The sequence below is a fragment of the Clarias gariepinus genome, chromosome 2 (assembly GCF_024256425.1).
Source record: "Clarias gariepinus isolate MV-2021 ecotype Netherlands chromosome 2, CGAR_prim_01v2, whole genome shotgun sequence".
Classification (NCBI taxonomy): Eukaryota; Metazoa; Chordata; class Actinopteri; order Siluriformes; family Clariidae; genus Clarias; species Clarias gariepinus.
Genome location: NC_071101.1, coordinates 16,008,445 through 16,028,492, shown reverse-complemented (window position 1 = coordinate 16,028,492; position 20,048 = coordinate 16,008,445). Strand labels below are relative to the sequence as shown.

Below are 20,048 nucleotides of genomic sequence, written 5' to 3'. Positions count from 1 at the left end.
GTGAGTCAGTCTGCATCAGTCATGCACTTTAACCAATCAGATGTGACCTCGCCATTTCAACCAATCATAACCCCCCAGGAGCGCAGCCTAAATCCTGTTTACATGAAATAAACCTGCTACTGAGTAGGTTCAAGCTTACGGATATGTTGCTATGACAACAAATGCGAGAAGCGCATCGAAGAACGAAACAATCCAAGATCAGGACAAATCCACAACAATCAAATCCAGCTAACTGAGTTAGAGACAGATGAAGAACCGACCCCTGGATGTTCTCAACAACAACAACAATAACAACAACTCTAGGCTCCCCGGGACCCTGAGTACAGGATAATGTGGTATAAATGATAAGTGAGTGAGGAAACACAGATTGAAACCAATCAGAAGTTAAAATTCCAAATTGGAAAGCTTTTAATATAAGCATTAATTAATTAATTAATTAATTAATTCATTCATTCATTCATTCATTCATTCATTCATTTATTCATTCATTCCGGTTGTTTTGGGGCTTATACATAGTAAATAGAAATCTCATGATGTGTATGTGTGTGTACTGTATGTGTGTGTGAACATCGCTTTACAAAACTCATTCATGGAAATCAGCTTCATTCGACTTATTCAGAAGTCATGGGGTGAATTTCAATCTACTGCGACGCACATGCACACACACACACACACACACACACATCAATGACACGAATATCTGTGTACGATCGAATAAGGTGCACTGATAAATGTTTAAAAAGATGGGATTGTTCAAGGCTTTTGAAGCAGAATGAACCCACACTGAACTTAAACCTCCATCTAGATGCGCTTGACTCACTGGGATTTCGTTCTTGTTCAGTTCCTGCTTTATAGTTGCATTCCGCACTGGCTGGCTAATTCAGTGTATTTTCTTCACGTTTCCCTTCTTCTCTACAGCATGCATGGAATGGTAATTATCCGTAGTTTACATGACTGCTGCAGCTTCTGCATAATGCAGTATGTGTTATTAAATGATGCACTCTGGATATATCGGATGTTTGTAATAAACACCCGTGGGTTCTGTACAATTTACAAACATCACACGTTAAGTGGGAACTACTGTACGTTAGCCATAATGCGTTTCCATTTGGTTTCAGTGTAAGCTGGAGTTCCAGACATGTGTTTCGGGAAAGAGCATCACAGCCAAGTGTGAAGGACCCTGTCCCTGCCTACCTGGACAGGAAGTCTTTAAACCACACACCGAAAAGAATGGTAAGTCGCTTCCTGTTTGTTTTTTGTGCATAACCTTTAATTTGGTTTTGCCAGGCAGTAACTCTTTGAGCTAAACATACTGTGTGTGTGTGTGTGTGTGTGTGTGTGTGTGTGTGTGTGTGAGAGAGAGAGAGAGAGATATTGAGCCTTGAGGTGATAGTTGGCCACAGTAAAGGCTGCATTAAAAGTTTCTTTCCCTGAACTGCACTACATGCGGATGAGGTCATAGACAGAGGAGAGAGAGGGAGAGAGAGGCCTTGGGGTGTGTAAAAGATAGAAAGAGAGAGTGAGCATCCATTTCTCTTTTTCTCTTTCACGCTCAGTAGTTATCACTCTTTCAGCATCTTTTTTTTTTTTTCTCCTGCTCAAGTAAAATATAGAATATTTGGGGCACAAAAAACTTGCTTTGCTATTACGTTGTATTTCTTAGTTGTACATTTGTTTTTGAATTGAAACCCATAAAAAATGCAAGCTTGATCATGACAAGGTAAGTCAATCCTACTTTTGACCCAATAAAATGTTTTTCTGCAAAGAGTATTTTGCATTTTTTTGCAATTTTGCATTCTTCTTCTTCTTCTTCTTTTTTTTTTTTTTTTAAGAGAAAATCCTATCTTATAAATCCATATTTTGTAACCTGTACTAATGAATAACATTCTGAAATTCTGTCTGGTCATGCATTTACTTGCATAATCTCCCACAGTGTCATTTTATATACACTATATAGATAAATGTCGTAGTTTCAATTGCAATCGCAATATGTGTCGAAATAATCACAATAACTTAGATGTCTCTGTCTAATGCTGGCTTAGAAAATAAGCCACACAGAGGAGATTTGATGCACATGTAATACTGCACGATTAATTTCATAGAAATCTAAATTGCAATGTGAACCTGTGCAATAAAATAATAATAATAATAATTGCAGAAATGTCCAATTTATAAGGTAGTGCATGCCAAGTCATTCATGTGCATTGCTAGTTTTGCAACTACTGGTGTGTGTGTGTGTGTGTGTGTGTGTGTGTGTGTGTGTGTGTGTGTTGTTTTGGTGACCAGGATGCACCTTTTTAAATATGAATATAAATAACGATTTTGAAGCACCTGTTGGCATCATGCTGAAAAACAAAACAAACAAACAAACAAACAGAAAATAGCGAAGGTCATGGTGGCGAAGGTCTTGTTGTGGAAGAAAGATTTTAGGAAATAATAATGAAAAAAAATTCTATACTATATGAATTAATTTAATTTATAAACAAAACAATTAATCGTTGAATGTCATAATTTAAATTGCAATCGCAATATGTGTCAAAACAATTACAATGTGATTTATTTATTTATTTTTTTTACCAAATTGTGCAACCGCTTCTGGCACATGCAGGAAAACTTTACGCGAGGGTCCTGTGGTGCGAGAAATAGTCATGTGCTCCTGCAATCCCACAATAGAACCCTGGATGAGTGAACGAAGTTTGCAACATGTGCCGAGAACTCCTGGTAAATAATACAGAGCATTTTTGAGCAGCGAGATCAGTTTTCAAAGGAGACCAAAACAGCCCAGGATGTTCTCAACAACAACAACAACAACAACAACAAATGCATGTGTAGAATGCGGATATTATAAAAAAAAAAAAGAAACAATTCTAAAACTATTCTAGGATTTAAAACCCAGATAGCAAAATTTGACTCCGACCCGGATTCGACTCGTATCCGTTTTGCTTCCGGCAGATCCGCATCACATCTGCTCCAGATCTGGATCAAAGTCTTCTGTTATCTGGGAAGGAGCTCACTTTAAAAGCACAACAGTATTCCTGATGGTTCGAGCTAAATCTGATTACATGAATATACATGATGCAAGAAAATAAGAGTTTTAGGATACTTAGCTCCAACTTTACTTTTTACTCACCCACACACACACACACACACACACACACCAACACGATTTCAGTTTCAGTGATGTTGCATAATTAGTGACCCTGCAAATTACGAAGATGTCGCTACATCTTTTTCAGGTCTCATCCTCCTCTTTCAGCCATTCTTGAGTAAAATGTGTGATTTTTAAACCCATCGGTGCTGTAAGCCAGCGCTTCTTCTGGTGATAATTTATTTAATCTCTACACTCTTACCATGTGATAAGCAAATTCAGCTCAGTTCTCTTCCCTCACTTCCTCTGATTAATCGACATAACCTACTTTTTGCGGGCCGGTGTTTAGCCAGGCGACACACGTCTCACTCCATTTACCATCTGACTAAATATTCTAATTTATCTTCAGCTAGAAAAGCAGAAATGTTTAGGACGTTTATTAAGAGCGATCAAGAATGATGCTGAAATGTTGATGTTTAGTTTGTGTGTGTGTGTTGTATTAGAATTGTGTGCATGTATGTGTGTGTAGTTTACTCATGCAGAATAAACTGCGAAAAATAAGTTCTTCTATGTATAGAAAAAAACATTGAATATTACATTGGAAGGTGCATTTAAAGTTATACTCGGTCAAGTTTTAGTTGTTTTAGTGGCATAACAGGAGTTTGCACGTTCTCACAGTGCTTGGTGGGTTTTCTACGGTTTCCTCCAACAGTCCAAAGACATGCAGATTAAGCTTATCGGCGTTTTTAAATTGCCTATAGTGTGTAAGTGTGTGTGTGTGTGTGTGTGAGAGAGAGAGACAGTGTGAGTGTGCGTGCCTGTGCCCTGCGATGAACTGGCACCCCATCCAGAGTGTTTTCCCGCCTAATGCCCTGAGTCCCCTGGGATAGGCTCCAGGCTTCTGCACAGGATAAGCATGGTAGAGAATGATAGAGAGAGAGAGAGAGAGAGAGAGAGATTAATACCATTTTTTTACATTAGCTGGTACAATCTGTAATATTTTGTTTTTTATTTCTTTAGTCTGCCATCAGCCATATATTATTCACACCAACAGTTGTTTGCTTACAATATTTTAAATAATATTCTTTCATTTATTTAGACTTATTTGGGCAAAAAAGATAAGATCATGTGTTTAATATTCACCAGTGTTAGTTACTATCTATCTATCTATCTATCTATCTATCTATCTATCTATCTATCTATCTATCCATCCATCCATCCATCCATCCATCCATCCATCCATCCATCCATCCATCCATCCATCCATCCATCCATCCATCCATCCATCCATCCATCCATCTATCTATCTATCCATTAATATATTTATCCATCCATCCATCCATCCATCCAACCATACATACATTAAAATAAAAGAAAGGTTTTGTCAGTACGTTGGTCAGAACTCTTTCAGTGATATCTTTATGTTTCATACATTGGAGGACCCAAAATCAGTCTCAGAAAATTCTGTATATCTGTCTGTATGTCTGTTCAGCCAGAATTTTTCACAGCATCACGCAAAACAGATTTTACAGTTTTTCTCGATTGGTTTGGCTCATTTCTTGAAACCGAGATGACATTCTCAAAACCATAAAGTCATTTGGCCAAACAGTCTTACAGTTCTGCTCAACATTATAGCTCACTAGCAAAATCAAATATCTTTCTCCAAACTCTTCATCCATGCTTCAAAAGCAGATTCCTTTCCCATATAAAAGGTCAGTACAGTCAAAATAGCACAGATCCTTCTCAACTGCCTTGGCACATGTGCATTCATTTAGTGCTTTTGTCAAAATAACCTGGATGGTTTAGCACAACACCATGGATCCCCTGCAAAAGCTCATATCTCTCTCAAAACAGTTTATCCAAGTGTCAAAACTAAATATCCTTCTCATATAAATAGTCAATGCCCCCAAAATGCATTGTACCTTTGGCATTGTTTAAGCACTGCAAGTCAAAATACTTAGACGTTTTGTCACTGAGGCACAGGTCTAGCAACAGAAAACAACTATGAATAAAACTAAAAGATTTTACAGTAAAAGCAGCCTCCAATAAACCACTCATACTCAAGGTCACATTTTTATTCGTACAAAGAAATGTTAACATTAGAGAACATACTGTGAAAAGAAAACGTATACAGGATTCTGTAAATCCTGTGGGCCACGGTGGAAGTTCACATTATCCCACACAATGACATAATGTGGTAGCTGAGGTCCTTCTTCACCTCTCTCATTTTCCGGGATCAGATCAGTATAAAGGTGGTCCAAAAAATTGAGGAGCTTTTGTGTATTGTAGGGCCCTAAACTGGGAATGTGTGTGGCCACACCTCTTTCTGATATAGCGGCACACATTGTTATATTTGCTCCTCGCTGGCCTGGGACATCCACAGTGGCTCGGTGGCCAATGATGTTACGGCCACGCCTTCGACCTTTGGCCAGGTTGAAGCCAGCTTCATCAACGAACACTAGGATGTGAAGGGTTTCGTTGCCTTCTAATGCCATTATTCTCTACAATAGAATAAAAATAAATCTAATCAGTCAAGCAGAGACAGATACTGCAAAAAGAGTACTACTGTAAAAAGAGGGAGTGAAAAACTGAAGACAATTTCTAGGCAAAATGCTCTAGTCACACAAAGCTGGATTCTAAAGGTAAAAAGGATAAAGCAAAACAAAAAAAAGTGGTAACCATGTCTTACTGTATTAGTGTTACAATGATAGACAACCTGATTGATTGTCAATTACTGTCATAAATTTATCAAATGTTCCAAGAAATTCTTTCATGGTATTATATCCTTGACTAATTTTGACAGTTGAACAGACAATTGTGCATATGATGACTTACACAATGAAACCATGCTGATATGTTTTGGAGAGAGTAACCATTTCACTGAAAAATCAACTAATCAGTTTAGATCAGCAAGATCTATTTATTTGGAAAATGTGCTAAATGTGGGCTCATTGTGCTAACTGTAGCTACTTGTACATAATCATTTGAAAAAAAGCACAGAGTCACTTGAGACATGTACTAAAGCATTTGCAATTTGATAAAACCAATGAGAAATGACATTCTGTTGTGAACAATTGCAAGGTGGTTTGGAGATTTGTCCATGTTATTTTGAGAATGTCATCTCGGTTTTAAGAAATGAGCCAAACCAATCGAGAAAAACTGTAATGAAACTTTGTCAGTATTTAGGTATTTGCCTACAGTTAACTTGCACCATAAACCTCATCAAAATGTTAAGTAGAAGTCAAGTTATGAGCAGTTACGTGCCAGATTCTGTCTAGCGCTATTTTTCCAATTTAGCGCTTTTGTGGTCGAGGTGGGCATGGCTATACGTGTCACTCAACAGAGCGCTAGTGTATAGACATGCACTAGAGTATGCAGAAGACTTTGAAATGACAAAATCCTCAAGAAACAAAAATAAAAGAAAGGTTCAACTCAGTTTGTTTCATATGAATTTCATGACACTTTTGCAGTACCTACTGTAGATACCTGCCTGCTGTTCATGCCGCAGCATAAGTCTAATCTGAAAGTAAAAGCGATGTTATGAAGAGTAAGTTGCCGAATTTAATCATCTACTCTAAAATAAGCTACTAATAAGCTACTTGCTCAATGTAAACAAACACCTGCACCAATCGATTTTAATTTGATAAACTAAACTGATTTTTTTCCCTGGGGTTTATTCATATTTGCACAGTTTAAATAAAAGCGCCGAAAGCTGCTTTTTCGATTTCTCATCTGTGATTCACTCTCAGAGAGTTCTGTCGTACAGAAAGACAGGCAGACATGGGCTTCAACCTGAAATAATGATAATATCACTCATTACATTAAAGCTGATCAGCTTATTTTTAGCTTTAAACTTTCAACTATTTCTAAAAACTCTTTCACCGTCAACAACGTGTACTTACATTAGTGAACTCTGAACACAAAGTCTTAATTTGGACAAACACGTACCTGGAATAAATCTAAATGAATGAAGGGATGAATGCTGGTACTCTATCTAAATTTCTCTTGTCTTCTGTTCCCTGATTTCTTCTCTCTTTCTTGTCTCAGTCCCACCCTTATCTTCATGAGTTTTTTCACCCTGGCTTTTTCTGCCTCTTCTGTCTCAGCATTGTCTATTTTTATCTTCACGCGTTTCCTGGCTTCTGTTCCCTCATCCTGGTGTCTTTCTCTGCTCAGCTTCAACTTACTTCACATCGTTTTACCTGTCTTGCAGTTACCTTGTTTCTCTTATCTGTCTGGTATCCGCTGTGTGCCCAGACCATTACTCTAATTTTTTTGTGAGCTGTCCAGTAATTCTTTGGGGAATTGTGCTGCTTTGATTAGAAGTTTTCTGATTCAGCACATCAACATAGCTGCTCAAAAATGTAAAACCTCTTAAATTCTAAATATATAGTTAAGTTTAGCCTTTATTCATCACATGCACATTACTGCACAGTGAAATTCTTTATTCTTCACATATCCTAGCTTTCACATATACTAAGCTGGGGTCAAAGCACAGGGTCAGCCATTATATGGTGCTCTAGATCAGACAGGGTTAAGGGCCTTGCTCAAGGGCCCAACAGCAGCAATCTGGGAGAGCAATGGAACCACGGTCTCACATGTGCCAGGCGGAGATATTCTCCACTAAACTAACGAGACGTACTGTACTGTATATAGTGTTGAATAAAAATTACGCATATGCCATGTACTATAATTGGCTATGACACAATGGTTTTCAGCTTGTGGAGCCATGGTCTGGGACAATGGTGAAGAAGGAAGTACAGAAGCAGTTGTGAAACCATCTTCTGTACATGATCCAAGGAAGCAATCAAGCAGGCATGGACTGACAAAATGAGTGACAAAAGAGTACGACAGACGTCTTTTGGACTGTACACTTAGCCGGATCCAGCATGCTTTGAAAAATAAAGAGCTACTGTATATAGATACTAAATAATATGAAGAGATTTTTTAAAGGATTTTTATTAATTTTGAATGCCCGTAGTGTGCATGCAAGTTGAGAGGAGATCCTACCCTGGTCGTAAAATGGAATAAAATGGTCACTATTGACCTTCACAGTCCCTAGTTGGACAACAGATGTCTATAAACATACAGATATATTCACTTGTCACACTGATTATTTAGTGTAGTGCTTTGTGGAAGCAGTTAGCTGTTCTTTTACTTTGTTTATTGGACGCACAGAGGATGAAATAGTCGAATTAAGTTGAATGCTGCTGAAGAATGAGGCGAGTCACATTTGTTATTTAAAAAGTTTACATAAGCAACTAATAAAAAGAAGCCCCTGCTGTTATGCACACAGCATCCCTGTCATTTCAGTTTATCATGTTAAAATTTAAGCTTTCAGTGTAGTTTAGTTCAGAAGGTGAGACGACTGAGGTCTGTGACTTGTAAATATAGCAAAATGTTCTTCGCTTGCTGGTGGTTTGGGCAGTACAGCCTCGAGACCAGCCTCTGACATCTGCGAGATGAAAGCCTGAAGAATGTCGGCTCTATTCTGAGGAATTCCTTTAGCTGGTGGAATTCTGACTCAGTCTTGCGCTCCGACTACTCCTTAGTTCCGCCATTCGTGAATGTGAGATAGTCTGTGACAGAAAGTGCAATAAGAAACAAGCAAAGGAACCTATGTGATTGTTCGTGCTGGGCTTTGGGGGGTTCATTATCCAGCATGAATAAGGACTGGCACTGCGCGTCAGTCTGTGGGTTTGTAGCGTGTGAAGATGTGCACATTTAAAACTGCTTCGAACCATGCAAATTAAGAAAGCTCTACCAAAAATAATAGAATCACTACAACTAGACTAGAGGATATTCACAAATATGACACAAAACTAGTATAATGGCTGAACATACTGATTTTGTGAACAAACCTCAAACAAGTGCAGTGGCTTAAATTCCTGAACTTCTGATAAGCAACCCAGAGCCTTAATGGTTTAAGCCGAGGTTTGTGGGTTTCCTCTGTGGACTCTGGTTCCCCCTAAATTCTAAAGAAATGAAAGTAACTGATATAAGCTTGTGTCATGAGAAGGGTTGGAACCCTATCTAGGGTGTACCTTGCCTTCCACTCTGAGCTCACTGACATGGGCAACGAACATGCCATACAACATCTGCCATGAACATGCAAGAGAACATGCAACTGTACATATGAAAGTGGCATATTTTATTGTGCACAGAATTGTAACTTGTTATACGAATGTGACACTGTGCCCTGTCTTGGTGTCCTGAGGCTCATCTGGTGGGACAGGATTATGGTGCTCTGGATTATAGGATTAAAGATTATAATACTCTGGCTTCAAGGTGGCATTGCAGCAACACCAGTCACTGAAAGGCTCTCCTTTCAGGTGTGGGGACTAGCGGTCCCACACTGCTGGTGTATTTCTCACAACCTTCTGATTAAATAACTTAAACCAATACGGAAAGGATGTAGTGTAAGGAGCTGTCCATAGTCCGAGAGGTTTTTCTACCTTTAAGATCTGTAAGCCAACAAGCTACATTTCGATCACCTGTCGCCCTACTGAAGGTCAAATTTTACTCAAGTAAAAGTAGAAGTCTTCCATTTACCTGTCTACTTGAGTAAAAGTACAGAATTACTCACCTTCACAGTAACCTTTTGAAATTGTGTTTGTTTCTCTTTGGATCCCCACAGTATAGACCGTGTCACAAAGGAAACACAATTATGCATAATGGTTTTGCACAATATGCAAAAGGCTGTGGCGGTTATGTAATTCAATGCCATGCAGAAATGTAGTGAAGTAAAAGTACAGAAAATTTCCTGTATGATACAGTTGAGTAAAAGTAGAAAGTCTAGCAAAACTACATAAGTACATATATGTAAAATATTTACATGGGTAGAGTAACAAACTAATTACCTTCACCTCTGCCTACCACACCCAGCATGAACTTATACGCTTTATCTTACCCTCATGCTCTCAGCGACTCTGAATAGACTTAGCCATACTTGACACTTCACCTCAACTTTATCTTCAAATCCACAACAGATTGCATTTCTGCATGAGTGTATGTGTGTGTCTGTCTGTATGTGTGTGGAGAGATATGGAGCTTCTTCGAAACAACAGTGTTGATGCAAGTGCACCAGGAACAGATGATTGAGAAGTAAATTGCCATCTGACACCCCTCTAATAAGCCCTTTCATTCTGCTTTACTCTGTCATTATTTCTATCCTGCCATTATTACAGATGCTCCAGTGTCGTGTGGCAAAAGGATCTCCGTCTCATTTTCAGACACAGACACTGAATCACGGACACCTTTCTTAGAAAAAAAAATTGTTTTTTTTATTTCTTTTTTTTCCCTTTTCTCTATATAGTAATTCAAAGGTGATTGCTGTGCACTGTGTACAATGTAAGATTGCACTCTTCCTGATTCCAGCCTGCAAAATATTTTACCAGATTACCCACGATTCACTGTTTTCCTTTGCATGATGTATGTTCCAGTATTCTTTACAGCTTCATAACAGTTCCTTCAGTCTCAGAGCTCATAAGCTCATAAGGTTTAAAGTCCCTGCGACAACTCATTTTTACATGTCATAATGGTATTATTAAAATGGTGTACGAGGTAAGCATGCATGCACAGAACAGAGTGTTTTGTGCAGAGTTTTGTGATTAGGGAAAGTGATTAAGTGTTTGGAGTCCTTTCAACGAAATGAAAATAGAGAAGCCGGTAATGAGTATTATTAAATGATTCATCTTAATTTTTGTTTTTATCATACTCTCTCTCTCTCCTCTCCCTATAAACCTCCTCAACAAACACAATACCTAAGTGTCCTCATTTCTTCCTTCTTTCCGTCATTTCTTCCTTCATTTATCTGAGCAGCTTGATCCTGGTCTGATCACAGTGAATCCGGGATCTACCCCGGGAAGACAATCACAGGTCACACGCTCCTCCTCACCGAGGGCTACTACAGTGCAGACTGTCCACCATCATGATTGAGTCACAGTACCATCTATTGGACTTACTGGGCATAACTATTCAGCTACCTAAAAAGGTGTGACTAGATGGACGTGTGGGAGAAAAGAGAGAAAAACTGAACAAAATTCCACAGATTTCAATTATTTATTTGCACAAGTGAGGCTGGCGATATTTCCATAATTGCCCGAAAGAAATATATCACTGCCTGGTTTATTTCCTCCGCTCATATACGCTAAAATTAAAACACAAATAACTAGAGCAATAAATTATTCATCACGTCTATGCGCTTTTCTCAATTGATGTACGCAGTGAGTGCTGCATGCACACTGACAGCTGCGTTCTCAAATGAACTGTGAAGTGTGTCGATCATTTAGTAAGATTTTTATGCAGTTCAAGGGTATTACACAGACAAACACACGTACACCCATGCCTGTACAGAGAGGGAAAGACAGAGAGCGAGAGGGAGAATGTCAAAAAATTTGCCAGTGTTTGTTGACAACCCTTCAAAGATCAATGCATGTCCTGCGGCAAGAAGGATTGTGTGTGTGCGTCTGTGTTGCGTCACAGCCTAATCAGGGTTCAGGGGAGTTACATTCAGTATAATGATGTCCACCAGAGAAAACACTTTTCGAGGGGAAGAGAGGTAATGCTCACTGCTGATCTTTGAACTGGAGTTTTTTCCTTTTTTTTTTTTTTTTAATTTTTTATTTAAATAGAATTTTTTTTGTAATATTAAGGACAGCACTGCAAAAAAAAAAAAAAAAAAAAAGCCTGAAAATAAAGATGCAACCAATCAGCTTGGAGACATGTGATATTTATCATGGAGACATTGGGTATTGCTGCCTAAGTATATTAATAATAACTTAATAACTTTAAGTTATATTCACACATGCACTGACTGGCTACTTCATTACGCATGTCTGAACAACTGCTTGTTAATGCAAATATCTAATCTGCCAATCACATGGCAGCAACTTAATCCATTAAGGCATGTAGACATGGTCAAAACGATCTGCTGAAGTTCAAACTGAGCATCAGAATGCAGAAGGTGTGTGACTTGGTTGTTGGTGCCAGACCAGTCTGAGTAATTCCGGAACTGCTGATTTACTGGGATTTTCACACCCAACCACCATCTCTAAGCTTTACAGAGAATGGTCTGAAAAAGAGAAAATATCCAGTGTTAATTTTTGACTGGTTCAAGCTGATAGAAAGGCAACAGGGACTCACATAACATCGGTACAACTGAGGTATGCCGAAGAGCATCTCTGAATGCACAAACCTGGGTTGGTCTACAGCAGCAGAGGATCATACAGAGTGCTACGCCTGTCAATCATGCTAAGAATTGGGAACTGAGACTCCAATTCACATGGGTTTAACAAAATTGGCCAATACAAGATTGTAAAAATATCGCCTGGTCTGATGAGTCTCGGTTATCTTGGCTAGTTAGCCATGGTTGCGGGCTTGATCCCTGTACGGGCCAGTGCAACAGTTTCTTTCTATAAGCAATCACCCTTATAAATAGTTAAATAGTTATACATACAGCAATCTGCTGTTAAAAGCACCAACAATTTTATTATTTCTTTTACCAAATTCTTACAACCGTCTTTAAATCCTTATTTTTTATTTGTATATATGTAAAAGCACCTCGATGCCTTCAACAAACTCCCTACGTGCACGTTACATCACTACTACTTTGCTATTATACTGTAGTATATATGATACACACAGGGCTACATGCCCTACCTTGCAATCACTATGTACACTTTATTCATGCCTGCACATACTCAGGATTCAATGAGTTTACTATACTCAAATGACCTCCACAGTCACTGGAACCCAATCAAATAGAGCACCTTTTGGATTTGCTGGAACAGGAGAATCGCATCATATTGATGGAGAGTTTGAATCATTTTAGTCACTCAGTTCTTTGAATCTCGTTTATCAAAATAAACGAATCTTTTTTTTGAGTCATTTAGTTCATTTTGTTCTTTTGTTCAGAAATAAAATTAAATGTTACATTTTCAATAAACAGACACCCAACACGTCTACATACACACATTTTGGCTATAAGTCCAGTAATTGAAATATTACAATGCGGCTAAGGACATATTATATAAACAGAATGAGCAGCTCACCTCTTATATCTTCTGGTCCAAGTTGTTTATTCTTTTGAATCTATTGCACTGCATAGGGTCTATGGGAGTCACGTGACAAAAGAATGAACGACTCGGAACGAATCGTTCATGAACGACCTATCACTATCGCATCATGAATGTGCAGCCAACAAATCTGTGTGATGCTATCATGTCTACATGGACCGAAATGTTTCCAGCACCTTGTTGAATCTCTGCCACAAAGTATTAATGTAGTTCTGAAGGAAAAAAAGGGGGGTCCGACCTGCACATACACTCACGTTCCTTGGCAGGTGATGAAGCATACAGCATGTTTATTTTCCTTTCCAGTACTTTCTTCCCCCCTTTCTGCATTCCTCTTTGAGTCTTTCACCAAAGAAGGTTCTGGAAGCTTTCCGCCCACTGCCTCCTCCAGTGATGAACAGCATACGCTTTCTGTTCCTCGTTTTAAGAAATGTAGCCCAAAATTAAGGAGCAAAAAATGAAGAAGTAAGGTTTAGCTCTCTATTTTTCTCTTATTTTAAACACAAATACCAGACACACACACACACACACACACCCAAATCACTGCTCATTCCTTATCCCTACATTGTCCTTAAACACATCACACGTCCAACGTAATGAGTTTCATTTATTCAGTGTGTTTTCTCTGCTTCCTTTCTATTAGCCGCCAGTAAAGTCCCCTAACAAACATGGACGTGGCTGTGATGTACAGAATTACTCTCATTAGACAGGGACATGAAAAGCACGCTTAGAGAAAATGCCCTAATTTTCCCTTTGCGCCGTCTTTGTGCTTGGAGATTTGCAGACGTGCGCCATACGCCGTACCCAGGCTGAGCCGTCTTTAACCTAGGAGCTAAGAATCGACTCTCCATCCCCTAAAAGCTCATTACAACCAAGCCAGAGCTTTTAGGATTTCTGTCCAGGAACAGAAAATTGCCATGCGCGCCATTGCCGAGCATTAGCCTGAGAGAGAGAGAGAGCACACTGTGCTTCGTTTCATGTGCATTAGGGAAGTCTGAGATGACACACACACACACACCACATCCTACATAAAACACTGAGCAATATTAACATGACTTTGCTTAATTAGCACTTTATTGGTTATCTTTAGAAGGAACAGATGGTCCATTAATAGCAGCTGAATGTAGTTTGTAAATAAAATTGCATACGGAAAACATTTGCAGACTAAAATGTACTGTAGTCGTTCAAAAAGGACAGCAAATAAATCTTGTGTTAACATTTTATCCATTTGGCGTTTTTGACCGGATTAAAAAATTTTACAAGTCGCATAATTCCTGAAGCAGCTATATGGAAAGGTCTCAGTCAAAGGCATAATTCAATTATTAGTTAATCATACATCCGTAAACACTGGTGATGGCAAGTACCGATGGGAAAGAAAACTTCGAATAAACTGGTGAAGACTTTGAGAAATGTAATGCATTATACTGTACGTTGTCAGTCTTATTCCTGCTTTTATTCCATAAAAGCCACATGTTTTACACATAGTCATGTGACTACTCAATCAAAGCCCAGGGTTCTGTGCTGATGATGCCAAGGAAGTAAGGTTTAATCCTTTTCTCTGACCCTTCAGCAAGGCTCTTAAAGCTCTTCTAAGAGAGGTTCAAAGTGTTGTACAGCACTAGGCCTACAGCTGTCCATCAAACATGTACTGTATGTGGAAGTAAACAGAAAGGCATAATACGTGGAGCGTAAGAAGAAACCTGCTGGATATTGGAGTCATTTGGAAGAAAAAAGTACAAAACAATGTTCTTTTTCAACAGAACAAACAGTGGTTCAAGTTGTAACCGTGTAGTATATTTGGCAGCACGGTGGCTTAGTGATGTTTAGATATTAGCTATTAGATATTTATATCCTCATAACAATATACATATCATTATCAGCCTTAGACATGGAATGCATCCCAAATTATAGAATGACTTAAAGGCAGCACCTTGATGAATCTATGCTTCAAGGCAAAATTAAGGCAGCTCTGGAGACAAAAAATGGGTCCAGCTCAGATCGGCTCTTCCAGTCGAGGGGTCGCCACAGCGGACCATCCGATCCACACACAACTTGGCACAGGTTTTACATCAAATGGCCTTTCTGACGCAACCCTCCCATTTTATCTGGGCTTGGGACCGGCACTGTATCCAGTGGCTGGAGTTTGGTCACTGGCTGGAAATTAAACCCAGGTACACGAGAAACCTACCACTGAGTAGGGTATGTAGTGTAAAATCTCAAAATATTACAATTTAAAAGGAAACTTCTCCGAATTACGATGTTAAATTATTATAATGACCAGGAAGTAGAGATAAACACCACACCTGCACATTTTCTTTATTAACCACCACAACAGCTCAAACACTCACATGAACCAGTGTAGTATTTGTCTCTACTGCTGTACTATATATATATCCTAAATATTGAACCCCAAATTTATTTTCTCATTCACAAGCTGCTTTGATTAAAAAGTCCTGACTTTGCTTTCACCTCACTATAGGAAACACAGTAGTGCTGTGATCTTGCACTTTTTGTATTGAGCACATATGGGGAAATGGGGTGTGAGACATGCTTTCAGAGCTCACTGGCATCCGTCCCCATTCATTCACACGTCTCTGCCAGCCAATTCCGGACACCCTGGTTGCTGAATTGCAACACTTCCCCCCTTTGAGCGTCACTTTCCATACACTCTGTAGGCATCAGAAACCTGGTTAGATGGACCTGCCAATTTAAACTTCTACTGCTCAGATCTATGCCTAAATAGTCTTAAATAAGGCTATTGTTGCTAAGGATTTTAGTCGTCCATTATCGAAAACATATCTCAGTTTATAGACAGACCTCATTTTCTGTAGCCTACATTAAAGACTGTTCCATCTGACATTTTAAACAAATGATGTTCTTTTTCTAATGTCATATGTTTTTTTGCTTGCATATTTCATCTATAAATGCACATCTGCACAGGATAGGTCACAAACCCACATAACTCATTATACAGCATGTTTATGCAAAGTTTATACCACATTCGCATAAGATAAGCCTTTAACTCACACCATAAAAATAGGGCATAGCTGCTAACTTTATAGTGACCCACGACGCTTGTGACTTATTTTGGTAAATGCCAACAGTGACATTTCTAGTTTTGTCTTTCCTTTGTATCTCTTCTTGAAAATGCCAACATGGAATTGGTTTTGCTGCTACATAAATAAATTTGATTCTGGTTTATTAGACATGAATAACTGTGACTGAGCTACTGAGGAAGTCATTTGCAGTTTGGGAAAAGTGTGATTCTGATGTTGTGTACAAACAGGGTAAAGTTAATCTTGCTCATGAGAAACTTCCATATGGTCAGACAGATGTTGAAAGTTGAGGCTAAATTTTGAGTAAAGTATGGCGATGACTGTGGAAAATCTCAAGTATCAATTAACTGCTATGGAGTAATCGTTTAGTAATTTACTGTACTCACAAATCTGTGGTAATGGTTGACACATTTTAATTGTCATTCTGGCTGTACATTGTTCTACTACAATGCTTAAAAGCTACATGCTAGAGAGTGTCCGTCACATGTTTCATTAAGCACCTGATACAATTTTCTGCCACAAGATTCTGGATTTTGATGTATTTACCAATATTTTGCTTTGCTTGGAAATACCCTACACCACTTTCCAACACAAATAATAAACCTCTTAGATGTAGTCCATTACAAGGAATTACAAGGTTCTTTTATTATGAAATATTAGGCCTTCATGACTCATGAACTTAACTTTGTGTCGTCATGTCTTGATCTCCTACAGATTAGCTATGCATTAGCCAAAAACATGCTATAATGTAGGTTTGAATAACTTATGCTGTACTTTTGGGTCCAAGATGAACCTCTTTCATTTCACTCCATCACAAACCATCTACAGTACTGTATGAACCTTGGCCTTAGGAGTACACACAACATCTTATGGTTTGCTAAGACCTGCTAAGAACTCCTACTATATCACTTGGGCCAATTACAACTTGTCAAGTTTTGCTGTGCATTTTCGGTCATGGTTTATATAAAGGCAACCCACTGTCAGGGTTTTTCATTAATATTGTGTCAGATCACCCTTTAACATTGACCTCGGGACCCCTGTTTTGTGTACCCTGTAATAAACATACTTTAAATTAACATTAAAATAAACATACTTTAAATTAACATTAAAATAAACATACTTTAAATTAACATTAAAATAAACATGGTGCAAACAGTATTGTATAAACTGTGTGACGTTTTCCCACCACCCCTTATTTCTTCATATTAACATTTCTGAAATTTAATTAGATTGAAATAAAGAAATTGGAACAAATGTGTTACTGTGATGGGCTGCAGGGTGCCTAAAGATACAATTTAAAAACTGGTTGTTTGTGGAACTGTCTCAGCAGCAGCCTCATTTCCCCTCTCGTCTGTTCCAACCGCTCAGCATTTAGCATCACCAGTATATAAATCACCTGCCTGATCATCTGTCATCATCTGCACCTGTTTCTCTTTGGTTTCTGCCTTAAGTTTTTTAATGCTTGAATTATGCATAAGGCACTAGGTGGCTTAACAAACATAAAGCTTCCTCTGAAACTGGTCAGGACTGGACTGAAAATACTCCAGTCCCTGTACCTGACCAGTTGAGAGATGAAAACCTGCCAAAAACGAGTCCTTTGGGAAGCCTGGAGAACTATTCCTTAAGACTACATAAAAAAGAAAGTCTGACTTTTTGGAAACAAGAAATGGGTGGAAAAAAATGAGGGGTGGCTCAAGATATTTGTACAGTAATAAAAAAAAAAAATAGAGAACAGCCTAGTGCCAATCCCCAAATGACCTTACTATTTAAGCAAACTGTATTCTTCTACCACATGTACAGTAATCAATTCAAAAAGCAGCTCTGAGCAGAAATATGCCAATCCCTGACTAATCATAAGTTGAAACTGTGACCGTTTCTGAAAGTTAATAGTTAAATAGTGGCAAAAAAATTAAATTAGCCATATTTCTGATGCTATGATCCATCACGGAAAGGCATGAAGCACCTACGAAATCCTGAAAACCTGCTACTTTCCACCTACAAATAATTTACCCAGTGATGATACTATAGTCTGTGAATACATTTAAAATTTTAAGCATAATAATTTTTTTTCGATAATTCATACCAAACTTTGTAAAGATCTCCGTTGGAATTTCCACGAACTTAAAATCATGCTGTTTCCGGATGTAATTCGGGACTGCGGAAAAAGGGGCCTTATTTTTAGTGTTGAAAAATTCTTTGTTGCCTAGCAACTGAGAAAGTCTTCTAACCATTTGAAAAGCCAGTTTGACGAGTTCATCATACTGTGTCGAAAACACAAGTCAGACACGAATGTATATTAGGAAATATGGCATTTTTCCGTTATTTTGTTTCGCATGCGCTGGCAGAATGTGAAGAAGCAAGTGATCAATGATACAGAGATAAATAGAAATATAGAGGAAAAACAGTATAAATAAAGAAACAAATGCATGTTTTTTACCACCGGAATATTTAGTCAGCAGAGGAGGTTTATGGCACTATTACACTTTGCCAGGTTATTGTAAAGTCACATCTGTGTTGCACATCTGTTCAGCAGACAATCAGCGCAGCAACGTTAATACTCCAAGCTTCATCATAAGCAAAGGTCAGACAAGGTAAAACTATGCATCATAAAACATGCAGAAGGTTGAAACACATCTTTGTTGTTGAATTGAAACAGGCCGTTGTTTATGTAGGCTGCTGAGTCATTGTTTATATCCATTTTCCTTATTAATTTGTGAGTGGGAGGATGGGGCTGGTTTAATCTCAGAAGCATCTGAGAGAAGGTGCTAAACACTGGAAAGTGTTTGGTGGATTTCAGCAGAACCTAATTACAAGTCTATTATGATCGCTCTCCCTTAATTTTCAGGTCACTGTGCTTTTGGTCTTGATATTTATTTATTTTTTGGTTGTGTGGGCTGTTTCGTTCTTAATAAATTAAGTAATAAATGCAGATTATTTAACATAATGTTTTTTGCATAACTCCCGAAAAACCAGTTCAACTATAGCACAGGCCGAAAATTTAGATGCAGCATGGAGACTTTGTAAAATAGTGAAGTGAAAAAAATATATATAAAAAATTAGCCTGGAGACTAAGCGAAATGAAATGTGTGCATTTATTATACAGTGCATTGATCAGCCATAACATTAACTCCACATTACATTAACATTTTAACACTGATTATCAATTATATACCAGCAACCTGGTAACAGGATCATCTACAGTATGGCTGTGGGACCCAAAGGCCAGCACATCTGCTCTGAAAAACTAATGAGGCACAAATCACTCACATGTCAATGCTGGCCATGATAAAAACTCCCAGTGCACCACAGCTTGCTAAACATCTGGTTGAGCAAGCAACGAGCCCAAGGCTTCTGACCCAGTCTCCAAACTCCCCGGATCACAATCCAATCGAGCACCCATGGGATGCAAGTACGAACAAGTCCAATATCCACAGAGGTGCCACCCTGCAACCCACAGCACCAAAAAAATAACTGCTGCCAGCATCCTGGTGCCAGACGCTATGGTGCCATAATTAATAATAATTAATAAATACATATTAGCCATGTAGACACTCAATCCTCTTGTTGGAGGATTGTCTCCAGTCTTGTTAAAATAAATATGTTCTTGATGTGATGTGACAAGTTTCTAGGAAGAAAACTTTGCTTCCATTTCTTCTCAGTGAACTCCATGAGAATTCTCTCCCACGTGACTTTACGTTCATGCACTGGGCCTTTGGAAAAGGAAGCACACTGATTTGTTTTTCCCATTTTAAACATGGAAAAGCCTGTAATCAATTATAGATAAGCCTGACTTCGTATAACCAATCCTAATGCAGAAGGCTGGATTCATAA

At 38.4% G+C, this 20,048-nt stretch overlaps 1 protein-coding gene across 1 annotated transcript in view; it reads left to right on the top strand.

Annotated features, from left to right (window-relative positions):
* The window catches only part of spock1 (SPARC (osteonectin), cwcv and kazal like domains proteoglycan 1), a 257,125-nt gene that overhangs the window by 196,933 nt on the left and 40,144 nt on the right, over window positions 1-20,048 (top strand). Inside the window, exon 7 of the mRNA XM_053491188.1 lies at window positions 1,119-1,233. Coding sequence (XP_053347163.1) covers window positions 1,119-1,233 — 115 coding nt within the window. The remainder of the gene's footprint in view (window positions 1-1,118; window positions 1,234-20,048) is intronic.